The sequence below is a fragment of the Lepisma saccharinum genome, chromosome 6 (genome assembly GCF_977018435.1).
Source record: "Lepisma saccharinum chromosome 6, izLepSacc3.1, whole genome shotgun sequence".
Taxonomy (NCBI): Eukaryota; Metazoa; Arthropoda; class Insecta; order Zygentoma; family Lepismatidae; genus Lepisma; species Lepisma saccharinum.
In genome coordinates, this window is record NC_139234.1 from 6087244 (window position 1) to 6112710 (window position 25467).

At 38.9% G+C, this 25467-nt stretch overlaps 1 protein-coding gene across 3 annotated transcripts in view; it reads left to right on the plus strand.

The window, feature by feature from the left end:
• The window catches only part of Rbpn-5 (Rab GTPase-binding effector protein rabaptin-5), a 90388-nt gene that overhangs the window by 51084 nt on the left and 13837 nt on the right, over positions 1-25467 (plus strand). For 2 of the 3 annotated variants that reach the window (XM_083123420.1, XM_083123421.1), the window contains exons 8-15: positions 2756-2860; positions 10652-10980; positions 11723-11868; positions 12698-12791; positions 14402-14589; positions 17624-17764; positions 19835-19970; positions 20811-21038. In XM_083123420.1, the coding sequence (XP_082979546.1) occupies positions 2756-2860; positions 10652-10980; positions 11723-11868; positions 12698-12791; positions 14402-14589; positions 17624-17764; positions 19835-19970; positions 20811-21038 (1367 nt within the window). The remainder of the gene's footprint in view (positions 1-2755; positions 2861-10651; positions 10981-11722; positions 11869-12697; positions 12792-14401; positions 14590-17623; positions 17765-19834; positions 19971-20810; positions 21039-25467) is intronic. The other variant, XM_083123422.1, reaches the window with a different exon arrangement.

Below are 25467 nucleotides of genomic sequence, written 5' to 3' on the forward strand. Positions count from 1 at the left end.
GCCAAGGTGTGTACTTTTTATTAAATTAAAACTTGTCTTCAGAATATTTATAAATATTAATATACCGTATTTACTCATGTATAATTCCAAAATTTGTGCCTCTAAAAAGTGTGGTGCGTATTATACACGGAATAATTTTTTAATGTTTACGGAACCCTATCGTGTTATATATCGTTGTAAAGCTTGAATTCTGCAGTTTATGAATATGGCAACAGTATTCCATTCAAGATGGCGACACTTATTTGCGATGCGGTTGAAATGAGCTCATTATAAAATGAAGGAAGGTTCTGATTTTTATGGTACTTTGTATGAAAAAAAAGAAGAAGGAAAAAGAAAATAATTAAAATGTATTACTGGCCAAATAATATGACACATATGGAGTATGTAAATGCCTTAATGGAAGAAATCTTGTGCTCCTAACTGCTAGTTTGAGGGTCCTGAATGTGCATCCTATAAAATTGCAGTCTAGATTATTTTTTAAAGGTTGCAAATGTTTCATTAGTCATAGAAAAAGTATATATTTTGAAGTTTTTTTTTAGAAAAAGTAAAGAGAAAATGAGCAAAAAACAATCTTTCACTTTCTAATGTAATGTTCTCCTCTTGGTACACAGCAACAAATAACTCATTGAATAGGAATGATGTCATTCACTGTTGATCGGCATTTTTTGAACCTGGATTGTACTGCGCATTATATACGAGATATAATTGTTTGTCACTTTTCCCCATCACAAACTAGGGTGCGCATTATACACACACGCGCATTATACACGCGTAAATACGGTATGCCACACCAGTGTACCAGTATTGCTTTTAAAATAATCGAAGAATTACATAAGAGGCGATCAGAATAATAACATAGCTATCATTTGATTACAAAAGTCACTTCTTCCACACAATGTTGGTGCAAAATTAAATTAAGATATGCATTTTGCATAATTTCGAGGATAATTAGACTGCAAAAATGTCACGGAGTCAACAATAGATACCCGTCCTTCAGAAAAATATCTGCCAAGATCAGAGATAAAATTTGAAACTGTGGCTTCTAACATCACTACACTGACATTGGTATTCACTCTACTAAAAATTGCCCATAAATAAAACCAAATGCTCTTTGTGCCGACCTGTGCCAATTTAACCATAACTGAGAATAAATGAAACCACTCTTTAGGTTTGTTAACATTTTGGGGCTGGACAGTCAATATTTAAATTGCCACATGTGAACCCCGTAATGCCCGATGGTCGATATTTCGACCAACAGAGCATGGCAACAATTAAAGTGCCGTTGCTTGAAAATTACAGACGATATTTCAGTTCTGTCTTTTTTGTCTTTAGTATACATATGGAGGTATGACATACTCGAATTACAAACAGTACATCTATTGTTACTACTATTCACAAGCAAAATTTGAAAAAGTCCTTTGTTACCATCATATTATTATGGGATAGATTTCTAAAAGTGGCTATAACTTGTAAACTACTGCATCTTTTTGTAAAAAATAAATTCTACAAGTAAGAATGAGTAGAAAGCAACATTTTAAGCAACATCCGAAATTAAGAATTCAGGGGGACATGGGGGCAAAGGCCTGACTGCGAACTTTACCCCGACCACGTGTTAGCACACAACAGCAATTGATGTGCCTTTTCTTGAAAACTATGCACTGTATTTGAGTTCTGTTTTTTTGTTCATTAGTTTACATATAAAGATATTATATACTGGAATTACAAAACAATACATCCATTGCTATTATTATTAACAAGTGCTGTTTCAAAAAGCCCTTGTTTCCCTTTTGTTACTATATGGGATAAATTGAAGATAAAAGGCTATAACTGCTGAACCACTGCATCTTTTTGAACAATTTAAATTCTAAATGTAAGAAGGAGTAAGAAGCAACATTTTATGTAACATCCGAAAATTAAGGGTCCAGGGGGGGAAAGCGGGTACAAAGGCCCAAAGTCAGAAATTTTCCGAAATTACACAACATTTCTGAATCCCGTTATTTTAATATTTTTTTTCAAAGTTGCAGCACATGCATTACATATCCTCATAGAGTGGTCTTTTTTTTGGCTTCCCTCCAAATTTGGTCCATACAGTGTCTATACGGCCGATTCTAGAAGCAAAATTCCAGACATTTTCACGAAGCTGGCAACACTGCCGCTTTATATAATATTATTTTTTTTACTCAAGAAGTATCAGTCTGATTTCAACAAAACTTTGCACGGTTATAGGAATGTACCACAGCTATGTACTACATTTTTTCATTCAGGGGACAGGGGTTGACATGCCATTAAAACAAAAAAACACTAATTATTGGGAAGCACAATATATAAATTTTATCTCCGCTAAAAGCCCTATCTTTAAGAAAGAAAACAAAACAAATTTCATCTGTCTACGACAATTATAGTTTTTCTTGTATGTACGCATTGGAAAATAATTCTACAACAATTAGTTCTTGAGTTACAATTTTTAATACTTCGAGGTAAGTTTGAAATGTACATGCTTGAAAATGCACCGGCGTGAATGAGAATACAAGTGTTAGAGTCTAAGTCCTGCGGCTATAGGTCAAGTTACATTTTATTTGTAGTTGATGTTTTTGTTCAATGTGTCTGAATATTTATAAATTAATTAAGAGCGTTTACCTTATGCAGATTCTTAGGCCGTCTCTGGATTTTGCGATTAACTCATCACACCTCTGGGAGAAACCACTTTAGTTTTTTAAATGACTTTCAGTTAATTGATTTCATTTCTGCTTTCCAGATGGAAAAGGGAGGAAGTTTGTTCCAGCAACAAATGATGTAAACACACTAAAAGTAAGGAAATCTGATTCACAAAATGCGTCGCCTGCAGAGAAGCAGAAGACAGGTTAGTTCGTCTTCATTACGTTCCGTTGAGAATGGAGGGATTGGACTCGTGGATTGGGACTCTTTATGAGCATGTGTCGATACTGTCTTTGCATTTCACAATCATAGCAGAACCACTGTAACATTTTTGAAAACCGTGGCTACACTTTCCATTATAGCCAGAACATAATTCTGTTTTTAAAAATCCAGCTGCTAGAAGTCAATTACATATGATAGATGGTGTTGATGGTTACTGACATCATATTTCATGTATTTTTTTTTTTTTTTACTATGTGAAGAAAGGAAATTTGTTTATTATTAAGTTGCGTGGTGTGGTGAAATGGCAGCCTTGAATAGAAAGGCAACTATGTATGTTTATTTTGTTTGGGGGGGGAACACAAAAAGTGACAGTATGAGTAGATTCAAGAGGTTAATGAGGTTGTTTGAGGAGCATGTGCAATTTGATATGGAGCAGTAGAATATCAGTTATTGGTATCTGTAAATTTTATATCGATAGTTCATCAATATCAGTAAAAAGTTATATTTGCTTTCTTACGTTTTTCATTGGAGGAGAACATTACAAGTCTGTACTTTATTAAGGATGACAAGTTTATAGCCAGCTCCCATGGCAGAGTGGTTAGCGCATTGAGCTATGAAGCCAGGGGTCCCGGGTTCAAAAGTAAGCAATTGAATATCAGAATCAACTAAGTGCAGCATTTGGTAAAGAACAGATCCTCTGAAATGACTGCATTTCTATGGCCCTGAAATGTACACAATTGGAAAGAGGAACTCAAAAAGTTTTAATTCCTAGCACTTGTAAAGAAAGCCTGCACCATTGTGTCTAAAGATATCCATTTGGTGGGTACGCAAATACATTTAATGTTCATTTTTCCGTGCAGTTTTTGTTTGCAATCGATTGTGCCACCTGTCCGTTAGCTTCATCAGGCATGCACTGGCTTGCTGCAGTTCGCATGGTTATTTTTCTCCTGCTCGTGTGCATGATGGTGCTAGTTGAGAAAAAAGAACCACGTGCTGCTTGATGCGTGCTATCAGTATCATCATGTGATGGTTATGTTTTCCATGTTCCTTTTCCTGTCCACTTTGCGACTCAACACAGCCTGTCTTCTTGCCCTGAGTAGATGCATGTCGCAAGGTGGTTTGGATCTGACTTGAAATTGTAGGTCCAGTATCGAAACAAAATTTTTCCAAAGTACCTGTCTCCCAATTCAAGATGGTGGGTGGGGGAGCAATACTGCCTCGTTCCTTGTAGAAATGGCATGGCAGTTGCATGACAGACTTTATTTCTACCAACCACCGGCCTCTGTGGCAGAGTGGTTAGCATAGTGTGCTACAACGCCAGGGGTCACAGGTTTGAATCCTGGCCTGGTCATGGGTGTTGTTTGTGAATGTCCCTTCATCAGTTTCATCATCATAACCCATCCTCATCTTCACAATTAGCCAAAAGTGGCAGAAAAGCGAAGTTAAAAAATAAACCAAACCAGAATTATTTCAGCCTGCCAAGAAAATGTATTGTGTCGCCACCTGTGGAGTTGCATTTCCCTCTCTTTGCATTCACATTTGCTGTTTTTCTCTTTGACATGAAAATACTCATTCTAAATGCGTGTTTCCAATGCATCCAACTTAAAAACATTTTCAGTTTCTCTTTCCAACCATGTAGCTTTCGAGACAAGAAATGCAACCATTTCAGAATATAGAAAAGGAAAGTTAAAAATTGTACTTACGTATGTGAGTATAGTGCTCTTATTGTAGAACGACGTTTCAGAGATTGACTATCTCTTTCCTCAGGTTCGTATAAAAACTAAGTACTTGGCATAGTACTGCGTCAAAAATGTAATATGAGGATTGTGGTTAAGGGTTGGTTAAGGTACATTTAAAATATTAAGTTTTTGCTATTAGAAGTACGTAAAAACCAAGCCGTTCCCTAATAAAACTTGTACAGTAGACCTATTCACAGGTAAAAAAGTTAAAAAAAGTTAAAATTCTAAAAAACCTGCAGCATTGTAGAATTTTAACTTTTTTAACTTTTTTACCTGTGAATAGGTCTACTGTACAAGTTTTATTAGGGAACGGCTTGGTTTTTACGTACTTCTAATAGCAAAAACTTAATATTTTAAATGTACCCTAACCAACCCTTAACCACAATCCTCATATTACATTTTTGACGCAGTACTATGCCAAGTACTTAGTTTTTATACGAACCTGAGGAAAGAGATAGTCAATCTCTGAAACGTCGTTCTACAATAAGAGCACTATACTCACATACGTAAGTACAATTTTTAACTTTCCTTTTCTATATTCTGGATTTGTGAGTAACACGCGACAAACCTATAAAATGCTATTGATCTCCGATACGGGGAGAAAAGTGCGTGCACTAGAAAATAAGAGGATTAAGTTGAATAAGGGTTTAATCAGGATTAGATTTTTAAAACAATGCAGGAAAATGGGGGTTTTACCAAACTTTTTAAAATGGGGGTATAAACCGTTGAGTGTAGGCATGATTGAACAAAAACAAGAAATACAGTTTAAAATACTAGGGAAATGTATTAGGGAGGCACATGGACAAGTCGAACGTCTTAATAAGGAATGCTATAGATTACATTTGGAAGTTAGTGGGGAACTAGACGAAGTGACGTGGAACCGCATTGAAGAGAGACACTTTAGAGCTGTGGATAAAGCCAAATTTAGGGATAGTAATACTATAGAGAGGAAATTGATGAAATTAAAATTGAATAGGAAGGATAATCTAGAGAATAAGAAACAAAAAACAGAGGAGTGGGGAAATAATGAGAACATTTTAAATTTAACCACCCACGAACCACCTAAAGAGTTGATTAGGATTATGAACAAGGGGCAGAAATTTGCAATAGGGGTAGAGAAACTTGAAAAAGAGGAATTCATAATAGCAGCAGAAACGATCGTAACAACTATTGACGAAAGGGAGGATAAAACTGAGGTTAGACAAAGGATACGTAATATTGTAGAACAACACTTGCAAAAAGAAATTAAAAAGGAAACGAACACGAAAGGGGGAGATAGAACATGGAAAGAGAAAGTAAACGAAAACCTAAGACGCGATTTAAAAAATGTAAGAAAATGGGTGAAGGCGAATAACGTATTTCTAATTAGGTCTGATAAAGAAAACAAGATGGTTATCATGGACAGAGAGGAATATCACCAAAAATTAGAAGATAGCTTTAAAGGTAACGATTTTGAGAAAATAGAGAAAGACCCTATTAATAAGATTAGAAGAGAGATCAAAAAAGGGGTAGAGACAAGCATTACATTGGGCACAAGCGAAAAGAAAATCCTTATTAAGGAAATTAAAGTTGGCAACATACCAATTGCTTTTGGAATACCTAAGACACACAAACAAGGCATACCACTTAGACCTATTATACCAACATACGAACATCCTGGATATGGGCTAGCAAAATTGCTGGTAAAAAGAATAAGGAAGGTAAATGAGAACACCCAATATAGCGTTAGGAATGCCGTAGAAGTTAAAGAATGTATAGAAAATCTGGAAATTGATGACGAGGATACAATAAGTAGTTTTGATGTTGTTAACTTATACCCAAGTGTACCGAGGGGGCGGGCGGGAGATTGTTTACTAAGGTGGCTGTTAGAAAAAGGAATAGACATCCTAACTGCTTGGGAATATGTACGATGGTATAACCTTGTAACGGAATATAACTTTTTCTATGTCAATGACAGTATTTATAGACAAAAAGAAGGCTTGGCGATGGGAAACCCCATTTCGGGTATAGTAGCGAGCATTTTTATGCACTTCATTGAGAAGGCAGCTTTGGAAAAAACAGGAATGGGTATTAAATATTATGGGAGATACGTTGATGATATCTTGATTATAGGAAAGGGGGTAGCACTGAACAAGGTTTTTGAAGAATTAGAAAAACAAGACGAAAGAATAAACTTCACTAGGGAAAACTTAAGCGATGGAAAAATCAATTTCCTGGATCTTAGTATCTTGAAAGAAGGGAATAGGATTAGAACAGGAGTACATCATAAACCCCTATCGGGGAACTTATATATTAACAAGGAATCGGCGCACCTCGAAATAACAAAGAAAAACGTATTCCTTAACTTTTTTATTAGGGCCGGTAGACTATGCAATACTGAAAAAGAAAAAGACAACGAAATTCGGTGGATAAGAAAAACAGGATTAAAAAATGGATACACAAATAGAGAAATGGATAAGATAGCGGAGAGAGCACGGAAAATTATTAGGAAAGAAGGGGATCAAAAAGAAGGGGAAAAAATCGAAAATAGGAGGGTAAAGTACGTTGGCATCCCTTACCATCAATCCGTATCGGAAAAAATCGGAAAAATAACGAGAGATTTTGAAATCGTTTGCGGGATGAAAGCACCAAAGAATGTAGAAAAATACTTCACCGATTATAAGAAAGGAAAGACAACTAGGGAAATACCGGAAAAACAGAAGGGGGTTTATCGAATAGAATGCCAATGCGGGAAGGAGTACATAGGACAGACGGGCCGAAATATGGGTAAAAGATGGAGCGAGCATGAAAAGGACATAAGGGAAAAAGTTCCCAAAACGGGTCTCTCAGAACATATTTTGGAAAGTGGGCATAGAATCGCAAAAAAAGAGGTAATCAGAAAAGAGGGGAGGAAATTAGGAAGGAACGTGTATGAAACAGCGAGTATTTGTAGGGGGGGGAAGAGTAATCTTAATAGGGACGAAGGAAATTTGGAAGAAGGGTGGATCAATTTCCTCAAAAAATGGGATAAAGCCTGGAAGATTGAACCCAATATCGGTTTCCACGTCACTCCGGAAGTTATGCAAGCTGCAAGAGAGGAACGTGAATTCATGTTGGATTTGTGACGTAATAAGGGGAAACGAGAAAATTAAGGGGAGGGGAAATATTCGTTGAGAATTGACCTTCATGTGGATAGATAAGCACAGTTGGGTAGGAAAGGCCAAACCTGCAGGTTGCATTGTGATTTATGCAGTTTTTTTTAGAATTTTAACTATTTTAACTGTTTTACCTGTGAATAGGTCTACTGTACAAGTTTTATTAGGGAACGGCTTGGTTTTTACGTACTTCTAATAGCAAAAACTTAATATTTTAAATGTACCCTAACCAACCCTTAACCACAATCCTCATATTACATTTTTGACGCAGTACTATGCCAAGTACTTAGTTTTTATACGAACCTGAGGAAAGAGATAGTCAATCTCTGAAACGTCGTTCTACAATAAGAGCACTATACTCACATACGTAAGTACAATTTTTAACTTTCCTTTTCTATATTCTGGATTTGTGAGTAACACGCGACAAACCTATAAAATGCTAACCATTTCAGAAATTGATATTTTATTTTTCGCTACTTCTCTCCTGGACACTGTATACAAGGTGTTTTGTAAGTTCGTTTACAATGCTTGGGAGGTGATTGAACGAGTGAAAATAAGGTGGAAAGTTCATGTAATGAAATTCTGGAAACTGCTTTGTTGCCGAGTTATTGATGTTTGAAAACGTGGGAAAATTATTTTCCGAAGTGAATAATGGCAAAACGGGTGGAGAGAAGTCGTCGGTGTTGGGTGGTCCACTAAGGAATTGGGTACGCTCTTGTCAAAAAATCACGCGGCAATATTGTGCAATGTCGTTGCAAGGGATTCCTCAAAGGACGCGAACGAAGATGTTGACGGGAGTGGGGTGGGTGTGCGTTCTGCGTGAGCTGGTATCGACGAAAATTAGCATGTGTTGAATGGCACCAAAAGACAAAGAAAATTTCCTGAGCGAAGGGCACTATGACGTAAAAATGAAAAAAAAATGAACTGTCATAGGTTGCATACCCTGAAAGGCAGATGGGTGTCCGTGTGATCTGACGTTAAGTACCTCATTTCCCGCTAGGGGCGCCAACAGTGTAGGTTTCCTCATGAAGGAGCGCACGTGTCTGTACCATTCGTGCTTCAGGTGCTGTGCCAGCAGCAGGTTGTTAAACATTCACGGTTGAATGGAAAGACGTGAGGTTCTTGGACAGTAGTGTTGGGCAAACATTTGACCTAGCAGTGTTACGTGTTCATTCTTAGCCACAGCCCATCGTGTTCTGTGAAGTGTACTAGTGTTAAAGGCCATAAACACTTGTTACCCGGTGTAAGGGATGGCTGCATACATGTCCCAAGAGCTGGCAGACATGCATCTGATTTATGGGGAAACTGGAGGTAATAGCCGTGCTGCAAGGCGTCTGTATGGGGCATGTTTTCCAAATATTGTGTTACCATCGCACACCTTATTTCAAACTGTAGACACTCGACTCCGTGAAACAGGATCAGTGTTGCTGCCTCGTCGAGAAGTTGGACGACCACGAAGTGTGCGAACACGACGGTTTGTGGAAGATCTGTTAACTGCAGTGATGGATCATCCAGGCACCAGTACGTGTGCACTAGCCCACGAACGAAACACCTCCCATGTGAATGTGTGTCGAGTCCTGGCAGAAGAGGGGATGCACCCGTACAAATTGAAGAAAGTGCAAGATCTTTTACCTCGGGACTTTGGCCCACATGAGGACTTTTGCCAATGGTTTGTTCATCAAATTGAAACTATCCCCAATTTTCAGAATACGGTACTATGGACTGATGAGGCTATCATCACGAAAACTGGTGTGTTCAATAGTAAAAACAGTCACTGCACATGCACTGCTAGTGGCACATCATCAGCACAGATTTGCAGTGAATGTGTGGTGCGGGATACTGCATGACCATTTGATTAGACCGTACATTCTCCCTGTTTGCCTATGTGGACCCACTTATCAAGCATTTCTCAGTGAGGTTTTGCCTGAACTACTAGAGGACGTGCCCTTGGCACTGAGACAAAGACGGTGGTTTCAACATGACGGTGCACCCCCACATTTCGATGGGAATGTGCGCCATTTCCTCAATACCGTATTCCACAACCAGTGCATTGGCAGGGGAGGACCTGTGCCATGGCCACCTCGATCGCCTGATATTACGCCCCTGGATTTCTTCCTCTGGGGAGAGACGAAACGCCTCGTTTACGAAACACCTGTCGTGTCACCCGAGGACCTTGTTGCCCGTATCAATGTAGCTGCAGCATCGATAGCAGAAACGCCGGGGTTGTTGCATCGCACTAGACAATCCTTGATTCGCTGTTGTCGCCTTTGCTTGAAAGTACATGGTGGACACTTTGAAAATCGTCTGTGAAGAGGTTCCCTTCACATCTCCATTAAGCATACTTCAGGGTATGCAACTTAATGACAGTTAATTTTTTTCGTTTTTACGTCATGGTGCCCTTCGCTCAGGAAATTTTCTTTGTTTTTTGGTGCCATTCAACACATACCAATTTTCGTCGATACCAGCACATGCAGAACGCACACCCACCCCACTCCCATCAACATCTTTGTTCACGTCCTTTGGGGAATCCCTTGCGCTGACATTGCACAACATTGCCGCATGATTTTTTGACAAGAGCGTACCCAATTTCTTAGTGGACCGCCCAACACTGATGACTTCTCTCCACCCATTTTGCCATTATTCACTTCGGAAAATCATTTTCCCACGTTTTCGAACGTCAATAATTCGGCATGAACTTTCCACCTTATTTTCACTCGTACAATCACCTCCCAAGCATTGTAAACGAACTTACGAAACACCCTGTATAAGAAATTATTCTTCCAGGGATGGAAATCTGCTTCATTCCTTCGCTACCTTGAAGAAAGGAAAGTTCGCCGTTGTTACCTGTTTTGAAATTCTAATTTGAACTGTACAAAGATTGTGGTATTATCTCCTTTGCAGATCATAGTAGTGGGTCAAAACCCTTGATTCCCATTTCTCCAAACCGCGTGGGAGTGACTCTACCCCCAGGGATGGTGATCATCACCGAGAAGGATCTGAAAGCCATCCAGGACCGGTCAAAGTCATCGCCGTCTGGCATCTGCGACATGTGCACCAATTACGAGAAGCAGCTGCAGAAGGTGCAGGAGAATTTCCAGGAAGTGATGAAACAGAGGAAGATTCTGGAGAAGACTGTCGACCGGTACAAGGAGGACCTTAGCAAAGAGACTGACTTCAGGAAGGAAATGGAGGAAAAGTGGAACGAGAAGAAAGAGGAACATAAGCAGCAGGTATTAACACACAGTACAAGTGAATACGTAGAGCTAGTGTGTGATGGCTTTGATGTAGATATTAGAGGGATAGTGTAATTAGAAACCTGAAAAAAGTGAAAGAAAACAAATGTTTCACTTTTTAGTCTTGCCTTAGGAAAAATTTGTATAGAAATGTTCTATATATTTTTGTTATTGTCATTTATTTTTCACAATGTTGAATAAGCTTGATTCATTCGATTAACATGCAAAGTTGAAGACTCATTTGTTAGTAGAGAAAATCATTAGGGTGGTCTTGAAGAATTTGTTGTGTGGTAACCGTGCATTGAGTGGCATAATTTTAAAGTGAATTTGGGAACCTACTGTGGCTGAAATAATATTTCGAGCATTCATGTTTCTATTGATTCACAAGCCTCAAACTGTGTCATGAGTAATTTGATTGCTGTCTTGGCTGGGGAATATCCAGACATTTAAATGTGCAGTTTTTAACATTGTCACTTTATGTTCCCGTATCTCTTCTGAAAGACCATTTATTGAGAGTAGAACTCCCCTCACAAGAGTTCCCGTTTCAAAGTAAACATCAAAGGCAATAGTTTCTGAGGTGGATTCAGAAGAGCTGGTTTCAATTGCTCATTGTCTGCATAGCCTCTATACTACATTTCACCACGACCTGTTGCTTCGAACAGGATGCAGAGGACTCTGAGTAAGGAACTTTAATTCTAAACATGTACATATTGTGGACTGAATTGTTGTTACTTCATAGGTGGCCGAGCTGAATAAGAAGATGGTGGAAGCGGAAGATGCCCTGCAGGAACTCCGGCAGACGTACACGCAGACCTACACGGAAGTTCATGAGCAGCTGAAGAAGCTTACATTGGAGAGGAAGGACGTTCACCTCCACCTGATAAGGTAGATTTCTTCCAGATGTTACTAACAGTGTTGTTAAATTGCACACTATTGTAATAGAACCTTATTCTTTCCCCCACTTTTTAGGGGAACCTCTGTGGATAACATTAACAGTTCATTAACATCCTTAATTAATTCACATAGTCACTCGGTGTGTTAAACGGCCAACTTTCAATCTCACCATGGAAATTTTTGGGTTCAAATCACACTGTGGACGTGGATTTTCCTTTTGACTGTCCCTTTGTCAATTTTGTGTTCATCGTCACATTTGGTCAAAGCAGGAAACCAACATTAAATAAGAAAAATTCAAATATGTACAATTAATTTATGTAACCAGGTGACTGTAATAGGTTTTGAAAAATAAATATAAATAATAGCTAAATAGACATTTATTTTACAAGGTCAAGAGAAATAGATTCTCTCTTTATTTCCTTAAAAATAATATCAGGGTGGAAGAAAATTGGAGGTCATAGATATTTCAGATTAGTAAAGTTATGCCAAACAGCCAATACGATTAATCTATCTTAATCCATACTGGAAACAAATGTACAGTAGCAATGCATACAAATTCAGTGGAACCCGAATTTGACGTTCCCAGTTTTTACATCTCACCTCATGTATACATTCAATTTTCATGGTCCCACTACAGCAACAAGTTGCAAAATTATCCGGGATTTTATATTTTTCTGCATATTCTCATATTCAGCATGTATTTTCATTGCAGTAAGTAAAGCTCTCTTCTCTTGGCTATATGTATTAAAAATGTGGTCTCAGTATTCAGACTGAAACTTTAAGTTTGTGAATATGTCAGTAAATTATTCTGTTCTTTCAGGCTACAAAAAGAAAACGATAGCTTGATGGGGAAGCACAGCGTTCATTCTCAGCAGCTTCAGAACGAAATGATTAACCTCCCCGATAACGTAGAGGTAAGTTTTTTTTTTTTTTTTTTTTTTTTTTTTTTTTTTTTTTTTTTTTTTTTTTGGGAGTTCCACTGAGTGGAAACATTCCATAAACAAATTATTGTGACTGACTTGTTTGCCCACATTCAGCTAGGGCATTCTTAAAGTCAGTAAAACAACTTGTTTCACCAGGTTCATGAGGCCAGTTATTTCAGTTTGATTTGTGCATTTCGTTGACTCAAAGAAGTATCTGGCTAGAGCAGGAACACACGTCTTCTGTGAAACATTTGGTGATATCTTTGTGAAATAACAGCAGATGTAATAGCAGACATTTCTGGTTTGTAATTCTGCACTGACCAACAATTATGGCATGGTGACCATTTTGGTCGTTAATCAAAACCTACCTGCACCCCCACAGTATGCAAGGTCAATGGTTCGGTCTAGATGCAGGGTATTTGAAGGCACTGTGGGGCAAATTCATACTAACAGTTAGTCAGCAAGACTTTATGTCTTGGCTACATTGCATGACCATTATGGCTATGTTTTGAGTGTGTTTTGGGAACAATCATTTCTAAAGGAGTGGGACTTGCCTGGTCTTTGGACCTAAGTCCTGACTTTCTTCCTGTGGAGTTATCTTAACACAGTGCACGGATATAACCCCCACAAAATAGAGAAACTGAAGATAAGATCACAACAGCAATCCAGAATATAGTTGGAGAGAAATGGTTCAAAACGTAGCCAAGAATATGGTGAGACATGTTCCATATATGTACAGAACAGAAAGGAGATCAATTTTACCACTTCTTGTAACTTATAATATGCCCTGAATGAAAAATTCTCAATATTAATATCCACGATCTACTGAAAAAACTTACCAGATCATAAAAGAAACAGTATTTTTGATATTCATCACGAATGTATCAGTCTGAGGTTTGCATCAAAACCGATAAAATAAGAAGGTAAATCACTCATAAGAGATATTGTATACATAAAAAGCATAACTCTTACCACATGCCAACATCTTCACACAGATAACGTTCACTTCTTTTGGCATGTACCAGTTGTCATCCAGATATGGAGGTGTTCACATTGTGACAGGGCAACTGCTACCATGATTTTAACTCGTTTTTAACACCTACATATATCATGTTTTAACTGGAGCTGATACCACTTCGAAACCAAGACCGATTGCTATGAATACCAATACAGAAATTGTAAGAACTGAAGGTAGTTCAGAATATTTATAACTTTAATACAAGTTTTCCATTGGAGCTCTAACACCGCAATCTGCCATAGTTCTGCTTTAAAGTGTTCATAATTTGACATGAGAATCATAAAATCCATTACGCCATACAGGCCCGAATTACACAATATGTTTAATCCTGCTAAGAAAGTAAAATTAATTACCACTCTACACTATTTATAATAGATATTTATAGGATTTCAGGCTACATGCCTGACCCCCATACAATATTGTTGCACAAAAATGATATTTGGAATCCATGACAGTCTTGCATGGCATTTTTGCATACTCCATGAGACACCTGGGCTGCAGAAAGTATCAAGGTGTCGGTGATTAAATTCTAACTGGTATTTTCCAGTAGTAAATTTACTTTCATCTTCATCCGTGTCTTCAGGATCTCCAAGAAGCTTTGCTGAAGCTCCGTGAGGACCTGATCGCCGCCAAAGTTGCCAAAGAAGCGAAAGAGGATTCCGAGAACACCCTCCGTAGCGAGCTCATACTGATTCGGCAACACCTTGACGTGGAGCAGCAGACCAAGGAGAGGCTGGAGGATACGCTGTTATCGGAAATGGAAATATTAAAGTAAGTGAAAATAGATTTGGCTTCGTGAAATCGTGTGATATAGTTTTGTTTGCACGCTGCACACCCTCAACACCCTGCTGTTCTTCAGCTGAAATTTGAAATGATATACTGTCCTAAATAAAATTTTACGTCTCATTTTGTTAAGAATGAACCAGGCAATATTGTTTTGCTAAACACAAGCACATATACTTTAGTAATTAGAGGAAGAACAGTAACTTTTTTCTTCACTAAATCTGAATCTCTCTTCCCCTTTCCCAACTGATAGAGTTGGAGATGGTGAAAGAGTTGGAGATGGTGAAATGTTGTCTGGTATACACTGTTTTCCCCTTCAAAGCATCTCTTGCTGAATGTAAGAGATCACACTGCGTTTATAGTGCACCATCTTTTATTGCATCATCCTGGGTGTGGCATAGGTAGTTATTTGATTGTGTTTTCAATCTACCATGACAGTCATGCAAAACTGTATACAAGACAGGACCTCATTCATTTATTCTACGAAGCCACTAATGAGAATCTGTGGTGGCATCAAGATGCCCCCCTCCTTCTCCCCCTCCACATTATGTTGTTTGGGTGAGGATATAGCTAAATGAAATATTCCCAGACTGATTGATTGGCCAATGACATCTGATTGAATGGCCTCCCTGGTTCCCTGACTTAAAGGACAAAATATACCAACACTGAATACCGACACACCTGCATGCAGCAATCAGTGAGGGGTTTAATGCTCTTCTATTGAACTTTGCCATGCTCCATGTGTGAATATGGAATTATGCATTTGATGCCAGCGAGGGTGGGGGGGTGATGATATTCATCACATAATGGAGAACAGAAATTTACTTTTGTGTGTTTCATCACAATGTTTACAATTCCATTTAAATACTTTAAAATCAAATTCAGGACCTCTTGCACCAAAGGTGAGAGCACTAACCATTTGCCAACATGGGAGCTGTGATAACATAAAAGTTCATAAAGCAATTTATAAACACGCAAGTTCTCCACTGTACTGCAGTGAAAAATTGGATGAACAGGTTTTGCCAAACAGGAAGTGTGCAAGATGCACAATAGATATTACTGGCTACCCTGCAGAAGGTTCTTGACTTTGTCCAGACACTCCAGTTAGGAGACATTCAGTACATCTGCTGCAGGCAGAACCTCAGTTTGGTATTTTGTGCTTTATGTTACTGCATAATGACTTTATGAATAGTGTTGAGGATATTGTTCAACCTTGCATGCACATATATGATATGGTATTTTTGTTTAGTGTGAGAGATTAATGTCACATTGTTGATAGCAAGTGGTATGAAGTGATTTTTATAATGATATAACTAACTAACTCTCTAGCCTTCTTAAACCCGAAGGTTCATGGCTGCAGCAACACAGGCCTTCCATCTGTCCCTATCTTGAGCAAGACCTATATACTCTTTTCCATCTCTACCGATTTCCTTTAGGTCCATCTCAACGTTGTCCCTCCATCTTCGTCTTGGCCTTCCTACAGGTCTCTTACCATCAGGTTTCCCAACAAGAATCCTGTAAACTCCTCTTTCCTCTCCCATTCGTGCCACATGGCCTGCCCACCTAAGTCTTCTTGATTTAATTATTCTAATAATATCTGGACATGAATACAAATTACCGTATTTACGCGTGTATAATGCACACTTTTTTCCAAAATTTTTGCGCTTCAAAACTGTGGTGCGTATTATGCACGGAATAATTCGGACAGCCAAAATGAAATCACGCATTTTTTTTCACTATGTCACTGCGTATAACATGTATATATCTACAGATTGCCTTTCTTTAGCAATAATAATTTAAAAAAATAACTTTTTAATGCGAAATGGCCGTTTTCCATGAGTTGTCACTTAGTAATGGAAAGTTTTGCAACATCGAGAAAAGCAGCACCCGTTCTGGCGGCATTCAAGCACGCGCCTACCGTCACACGGGAGACGTATCAAGCGGTATCATAACTCCCGTTTACCACTTTCTATATTTTCATAACTGTGCCGATGTCCTAATATTTGCCAAAAGTGTTCCGTTGGCAGTGACTTCTCCCTCTTTTCTTCTCAGCAAACGTTTAGAGAAAGGGGGGGGGGGGGGGGCAATGCAGATTGTCTTCTTGCTCGTGTGTGATTACAGGCAAGGGTGGAAGTGGACCGCTCTTTCTTTCCTTTGACTTCTAAAATGGTCAACCAGTTCTGGATGCATTCTTGAAAACGAACAAAAACCATAGGACAAGTATAAAAAAATGCCCCCCCTACCCAGCTTTCTCCGCCACTGGTGCAGGCCACTGGTCTGCACGGCAATGTAATAATTGCAGAATTCAGGTCCTATTTTTTTCTTTTTTTTTAATGTTATTGTATTGATATATTGCCCGTATTATTGTCTGTTGCAAGGTAAAACGTAAAGAAAGGGTTTATTGTTTCTTCTTCACACAGCTGATAAAAGTTCAGCCTTCGACAGTTGCGTTATCTTTGAAATACGCAGAATTTTCCCTGACCACCTGTTGCTCGAACTTCCAGCCGGTCGCCTTGTTTTTGCAACTGGCGCCAGTGTTTTGTCTAGCGTCTGGGAAGTTGTCGCTTGTGGATAACAGCAATGACTCATCCAGCGGGAAGGCAAGTCATTGTTTTGTATCTCGCAAAGCTGTTGATTTGAGGATAACGAAATTCGATCTTCAGAAAGAAAAAGAAGAGTTAAAACAACTTCATGTTCTGCACCTTTATCTTTAGAACCTCAATGTGTAAGCTGCGAACGATTTTTTAAAAACTGCTCAATGTATAAGCTGACACCGATTATCGTTGATTAACGTGAGAGTAAATAAAGATCTCCCATTTTGATATCTGAAAATGTGCAGGTTTCATAAAGCTTCTTTTGAGTTCATTTTATGCTTTTGGGCTAATCGGGACTAAATATACAGTTTCACTTTAGTGAAATCTAATTCCAAACCAAAATGATTATCGAGTGCGACACTGTTCAATGTGTCTTAGAATACACATTGGGTGCAAATAGATCACAAGTTGCCCGTTTCCTTTTTCAGGCTGGCTTACAATGAAAGTCGAGGAAGAGGAAGGACTGCTCCCTGGAATGCGGAAGGGGGTGAATTAGAAGTTGGTCGAAGGAAGGAAAATGACATTTTTACGACGTATTTTACACAGCCAAACCAAAACGAAATTTACAGGTGAGATCTTCCGAGAGATCTTATCTTACCAGTTCATCTTGTAACAGACAATGCTCTAGTAGACCCGTATTAAATCCAACATTCATTCTGCCTGATTATCTCCTAATAATAGTTTTTGGTTCAAATTCCAATAACAACCTCTTCGAAATAACTACCTTTTTCCTGGGAACTATGAAAGGTCGTTGTATCGAGAGTTGACTGTAACAAATATGAAGGTAAAATAATTACGTCAACACTTACCAAATAGAAATAATTACTGTATATTTACTGCGCTATTGCGGCTTGACTCACGTAAATAAATAAATAACGTTTACACTTAATTTCGTCATTCACTCCCAGTTACTAATACAAGCAGTCTGAAATGTCCTCACTTCCATTCATCTTGTTCGATATTCCCGTTACCTTAAAACTTTTGATCATCATTTCAAGGGAGATGAAGTTCCATGCCTCACGAATCCATTCACAAACAATCAGCAGCGACGCACGTTTCACCCTCCCCCTTGATGCGAGTTCATGCTGCCTTGATGTCATCCATCTATTGTAAGCATCACGCACTGCGACCTTGAACGGGTGGTTGATAGCTTTGCTCCCTCCTCTCTTTATGAAAAGCCCAACATCTGGAAGTTCAAGGTCGCGTGGTGAATGCATCAGCTACGAAAGCAAGGAAAAGATCGTTTTTACGATCTTCTGATTAATTTTAAATGAAATACGTAAATGTTAGTCCCACGCTAAGAAAGCCATTTCTGGAACCTGAATTGTACTGCGCATTATATACGAGATATATTTTTTTGTTGCTTTTCCCCATCAAAAACGAGGGTGCGTATTATACACGCACGTGCATTATACACGCGTAAATACGGTATGTACTTCTAAATTATGTAACCTTCTCCACTCACCTGTCTCCTCATCCCTTTTAGGTCCAAAGATTTTCCTAAGGATCTTATTTCCAAATACTCTCAATTTATGTTCCTCTTTCAATGTAAGGGACCAAGTTTGACACCCATATAATACTACAGGCAAAATTACTGATTTGTATATTTTAACTTTTAGTTCCTTAGATATTAAACGAGAAGACAAAAGTTTATGAAGAGAAAAGTAACATGCATTTCCAGAATTAAGCCTACTTTTTATTTCCTCTTAATATAATTTTCATTTGTTAATATTACTCCTAAGTATTTGAATTTGGAAACTGGTTCAAACGAGTTGTTATCAATAATTAGATTTTGATTATTACCTAACACTTGGTTTCGACCTGTAAGCATATATTTAGTTTTCTCTTTGTTAACTTCCAAACCTATCTCTTCAGCAGTTTTGAAAAATATTTTAGCATTATTCTTAATTGTATTCACATCATCCCCCAGTAAGACTACATCATCTGCATATGCTAACAACTGAGTCACACCATTTAATTTTAGTCCTTCTTTAGTTTCTTTTACCTTCCTTACAGCATATTCTAAGGCAAAATTAAAGAGCAATGGAGATAATGCATCTCCTTATTTTAACCCATCATGAATTGTAAATTTGTCAGACATATTAATACCCACACGAATTTTACTTTCTGTTTCACTGGTGCATATTTTTATCATACTAACAAGCTTCTTAGGTATTCTAAACTCTACTAATATATTATATAATTTATCTCTTTTGACCGAATCATATGCTTTTTTGAAATCAATGAATAGCTGATGGACATTTTGATTATATTCCCACTTTTTTTCAAGTGTCTGTCTGATGTGAAAAATTTGATCTGTAGTTGATCTGTTACGTTTAAATCCACATTGATAATCACCTATAATTTCATTAGCATATGGGGTTAGTCTTGTTAAAATAATGTTAGACAATATTTTGTATGTTGTTGAGAGTAGAGAAATTCCACGGTAATTATTGCAGTTCATTTTATCACCTTTTTTAAACACAGGAACAATTATGGATTCTTTCCACTGTTGAGGGATTTCTTCTTTATTCCATATTAAACAAATTAATTTATGAATTTGACATGTTAATGAATTTCCACCATATTTAATTAACTCAGCTGGTATTTTTTTATAATGATCGCATGTCACATTTCAGGAAGAAAATTTCCCACCTGGAGAAGGAGAAGAACTTGCATCAGGACACGCAGCATAAACTTGCATCGCTAGAAGCTCACCATCAGCAGTTGACAGGTCAGCTCAAGACGGAGTTGTCGGATGCTGTTCACACCAAGGTTAGTCGTGGCTGGTGTTGGTGATTTCTGTGATGTGGAAGACAAGGTTGCTGCCTCCTCCATTTCCATCCAGTAATTGTACTCTTTCTTTAGTCTGAAGCCAGAAAAAGTTCACTCTCGTATTCATTGTAAAGTGCATGTTAGTAATTAGAATAGCAGATGCCAACAGGCATTGCAATAAATAATGTTTTTGTACCAGATGCTTTCTTCTTTTGCAGAGAGATAATTATCTAGGAGTGAACGCATGCTATATCAGGGTTTACCGTTAAGGTAACATTGATTCTCAATTTGAAATGAACCTTCAAAACTTAAAACACAGGTCTCCCATTTTTTACACATACAGAGCATTTCATATTGTTCTTTGGGGTTAGGATAATTTATTACGAGAAGAGTATTGCACTTGCTGCAACAACTTATAATTTAATAATTATTAAATGCCCTGTATGTAGGAGGGCCTCCCCAATGGCGCAGTGGTAGTGCTCTCGCCTTGTAATGAAAGGGTCCAAGGTTTGATTCCCGGTGGAGGGCACATAGTGGTTTGGATCCCACTTTAAACTGTAGGTTAGTCCTGATTAGCCTTCATGTGCATAAAGTGGACTTAAAACAACAAATCAACCAACCAACCCTGTATGTAAGGAAAAATGACCATGTAAATAGAAAGTTTACAGCTATGCAAGTATTAGGTGATTCAATAATACTAATGCAACCGGCTCTGGTTACTTTCACGTTTCTCCTTGCTCTGTGCTTATTGCCATTACGTTCAGTATGGAGGTTTGCGCAAAATGCTTGCGTTCACATGGTGTTTGAACATTGATGTTAATATCTCTCTTCACCGAACAGAAACAGCTGGAGTCCATCATAGCAGAGTTGCGGAGCAGGGTCGGCTCGTTGCAGCAGGAGCTGGACAACAGCGAAGCTGTCCAGAAGGACTTTGTGAGACTGTCGCAGTCTCTTCAGGTGCAGCTGGAGAGGATACGGGAGGCCGAGACGGAGGTCCGGTGGCAGCATGATGAGGACATAGAGGAGTGCAGCGGATGCAAAACGGCCTTTACTGTTACAAGGCGGAAGGTATGTATTATTGTCTTTACAATAAAAGTACATATTCTAGTAACACATCTCGTATACAATTGTAAGTGTTCTTTTAGGAACCTGACACCAGGAGTTCCGGATTCGAATCCTCGCCTGGGCATGGATGTTTGCGAGTGTCCACTCATCAATTTCATTATATCATCACTCATCCCTGTCTTTGCAAATAAGCCAAAAAGTGTCACAAAAAGCGAAATAAAATAAAGATAAAGCAAATCAATCAATCAAATTTACGAACCCGAGTCATTCATTTGCATTATTAATTAATATATACAAACAAAGTCTTTGCAGTTTGCTTTGCGTTTGAAAATGAAACTGTGCATTTTGACATTTACTTTGCAAAAGCAAGGTGTATGAATTATATTCATAAAGTGGTAGAATTTTTTCTCATTTAGTGATTAAGACATTCATTAACAAAAATATTCTTTGTTGTTTCAAATGAATAAGTTTTAAATACTGAATTTTTAAATATCTTTAAAAGCACTATTTTGCTATATTTTTAATTTAATTTTGTTGGGGGCTGCTGTGGACTTAATTGAATTGAACAAAATCCCATAATCTTTTGATGAGGTGCAAGTTTCCACTAAGCTTGGTGAAATTCTTGTATTTCTGATTGGCAATCAGTTATGTGATTTTAACAGTTTCTGAAACTAAAATGTTTGCGTACATTCCCCATCGTCTTGCCAAACATCGTGCTGTTGAATAATTTGTAGAGATCCTTTTCTGCTGGGGACATTGCTTGTGTTTGTTTGGCATTGTGGCTGATATAAGGTTCCAACCACTTGCAGTGTCTAAACTTTAAACCCCGGTGGATATACCATATTTACTCATGTATAATGTGCATGCGTGTATAATGCAAACCCTGGTTTTTGATAGGGAAAAGTGGCAAACAATTATAGATCGTACAGATGGGGGACAAAATAATACGAACACCTGTGAAATTAGAGAAAATCTTTATTAATATGGGGTTGGACCACCCTGTGACTGACTGAAGTACACTTTGTATGCGATGTGGGATGGATGCATAGAGGTCATGCACAATGTTTAAGGTAATATAGAGCCATTCTTCCTCCAGAGCAGTCTCCAATTCCATCAGTGTGGCTGGAGGCTGACTTCGAGCACGCAGTTTGGACTCCAAATATCCCCACAAATGTTCTATATAATGTTCAAGTCCGGAGACTGCAGGGGCCATTCAAGATGTCCTACTTTATCGTCATGTTCTTCAAACCATGTTTGGACAGACCCAGCAGTGTGGATAGCAGCATTGTTGTCTTGAAAAAGCGGCCGTTCCCGGGAAATAAAGTCTGTACAAAAGGATGGAGATGATCCCCAGAATGCAACGATAGTGATTGGCATTGATCTTCCCGTGCAGAAAAACAAGTGGTCCCACACTGTGCCAAGATATTGCACCCCATACCATAATGGACCCACCTCCATGCTTCACAGTCTGCAAGAGGCAGTAAGGATGAAACTCATGTCGGGGCGTCCTCCACACATAAACGTGCCCGGTGGTCTGAAATAACGTGAATGTTGATTCATCAGACCAGATGACTTGTTGCCACTGCTGTTTGGACCAACTTCTGTGAGCTCTGCACCATTGGCATCGCTTGACAGCATTACATGATGTCACCAATAGCTTACGAGTTGCCACTCTACCATGTATGTTTGAAGCATGGAGTTCCCTTTTGACAGTTTTGGTTGAAATGGGGTCCTGGAGATGCCTGTTTATTTCAGATGTTATCTCGGATAACGATAGCTTGTGCTTTTGGGTCACTATGTGCTTCAACACCCTCCTATCCCGAGCAGCAAGCTTTGTCTTTCGTCCACTGTTGTGCTTTGAAGATGCCATCTTACCTTTTGTTGTGTACGCTGTCATAACGGCTGATACTGTGCTCCTTGCACACCCCACAAGGTTTGCGGTTTCCGTCACTGTGGCTCCAGCTGAACGTGCTCCAACAATCATGCCTCTTTAGAACTGTCAGGTATGACATTGCAGCGTCTCTTGAGAGTGTATGATAGACGAATGCTGTAAAAAAGGTAAAGGTAAAGTGCTCCCCTGTGCTTAGCACCACGCCATGAAGGCGTATAGGGGGTGTGGGGGTAACGCCCCACACTTTCTTGATCCGGTCGTGAGTGGGGGTGATGTGATCAGCATCACGCCCCTGACTGCCTTTACCCCCCCAGGGTTTCCCCCAGGTACCCATGTTATTCGACGCTGGGTGGGCGCCGGGGCTGCTTCCATTGTTAGAAAAGTTCCCGGATTTGAACTGGCCGGGGATCGAACCCGGGACCTTTAGCATGGTAGTCAGACGTGTTACCGACTGAGCCACCGCGAATGCTGTTGACGGACTAATACCTTCCCCTTCATGGCCACTAGGTGGCAGACTTCAGTGCCAGGTGGTGCTGCTGTACTGCCAGTGTGAAATGTGGCATACTTTTTCACAGGTGTTTGTATCATTTTGTCCCATCTGTATATAATGCACAGTACAATACAGGTTCAAGAAATGGCTTTCTTAGTTGAAGGTCGTAAAGCGGTTGCTATGCTGGTCAACAGTCAATAGCATCATTCCTATTCAATGAGTCACATGTTGCTATGTGGACCAAGAGGAGAACATCCTCTTGTGTAAACAATAACTCCCCTCCCCCCTCTCCCTCCACTGTGTTTAGCATGAAAAAGCTTTCACTCTTTAACCACCTTATTTATTCTGTAATACAGGGTGGCTCAATAAGTCACTTAACACCCCCAGTACAAGGCCACTGCAGCGCGCAACATGGAAATGGTGATGACCAATCGTTATCAGGCCAAGGGGGAACCACATTGACGCCACCCACACGGTCGGCGGCCATCTTGATGTCCGCCATCTTGAATTCAACTTCAGAATTTTAAATGGGAAGGAGGTCATGCGACATATCAAAATGGGCTAGAATTTCACGAGAAATGCAATGGTGAAGGTTTTTTCGACGTATCTTTAACCAGTAAAAAGTTATGACTGAATTATTGTACCAATTTGCTCCTTTTCGAGGTGTTAGAAAAATGCCTTAAAATTTGTTTAGCGCTTCGGTAATGCATTGAGATCAAAGTGACGTCTATGGAGAGACGTTCGCATGCCATTGCACATTATTTTAATCGGATACATCCATGAAGAGCTGTGCATTATGAATGGTTGTCACGAACAATTTACAGTGTGACGCTTCCATTGAATTAAAAGTCCTTCACAGTGACAAGGCTAATGTTTATGTTCATAAGGAAGTTCATAAACAGAATATTCAATGATTTTTATCTGATAACCCATTTTCGACAGATCAAAGCTGAATGGTTAGTGTTGGTAAGTTAATGGTGTGGCGTGCTGTGTGGAACACGATTGGTTAGTCAATTTTCCATCAACGGAACCTTAAATGCTTAGGGCTACTTGGATTTGTTAAATAAACAGTTTTTTTCATCCTTGCTTATGGAAGAAGGTACTTTTTACAGAGTTTTTTCAATAGGGAAGAACACCAGAACACTTATGGGAACGTTATGAACCAGTTTTTGTCCAAAGTTAGTTATCAGATGACACGGGTCACATATTCTGTTTATGAACTTCCTTATGAACATAAACATTAGCCTTGTCACTGTGAAGGACTTTTAATTCAATGGAAGCGTCACACTGTAAATTGTTCGCGACAACCATTCATAATGCACAGCTCTTCATGGATGTATCCGATTAAAATAATGTGCAATGGCATGCGAACGTCTCTCCATAGACGTTACTTTGATCTCGATGCATTACCGAAGCGCTAAACAAATTTTAAGGCATTTTTCTAACACCTCGAAAAGGAGCAAATTGGTACAATAATTCAGTCATAACTTTTTACTGGTTAAAGATACGTCGAAAAAACCTTCACCATTGCATTTCTCATGAAATTCTAGCCCATTTTGATATGTCGCACGACCCCCTTCCCATTTAAAATTCTGAAGTTTGAATTCAAGATGGCCGCCGACCGTGTGGGTGGTGTCAATGTGGTTCCCCCTTGGCCAGATAACGATTGGTCATCGACAATTTCAAATTCCATGCCGCAGTGGCCTTGTACTGAGGGTGTTAAGTGACTTATTGAGCCACCCTGTAGTAGATAGCGAGATCAAAATTACGTTATGGATTTGCAGTGCTCAGGAAGTTGTTTTCTGTTATTTCTTGCCCAACAAATACTGCTGATACGCATCCCATGCGACTGGAGATGAATGCTCGAATTCCGCCAGAATGGCACTGCTTTTCGGTGTTGTAGAACATTACATTACAAAGTGAAAACTTGTGAGACATGGCCTTTAAACTTTTAAATGTGGTTTTGCTCATTTCCTCTTTACATTTATAAAAGGCACATTTTGGACCCTCAAACTAGCACCAAAATACCATAAAAATCAGAACATTCGTTC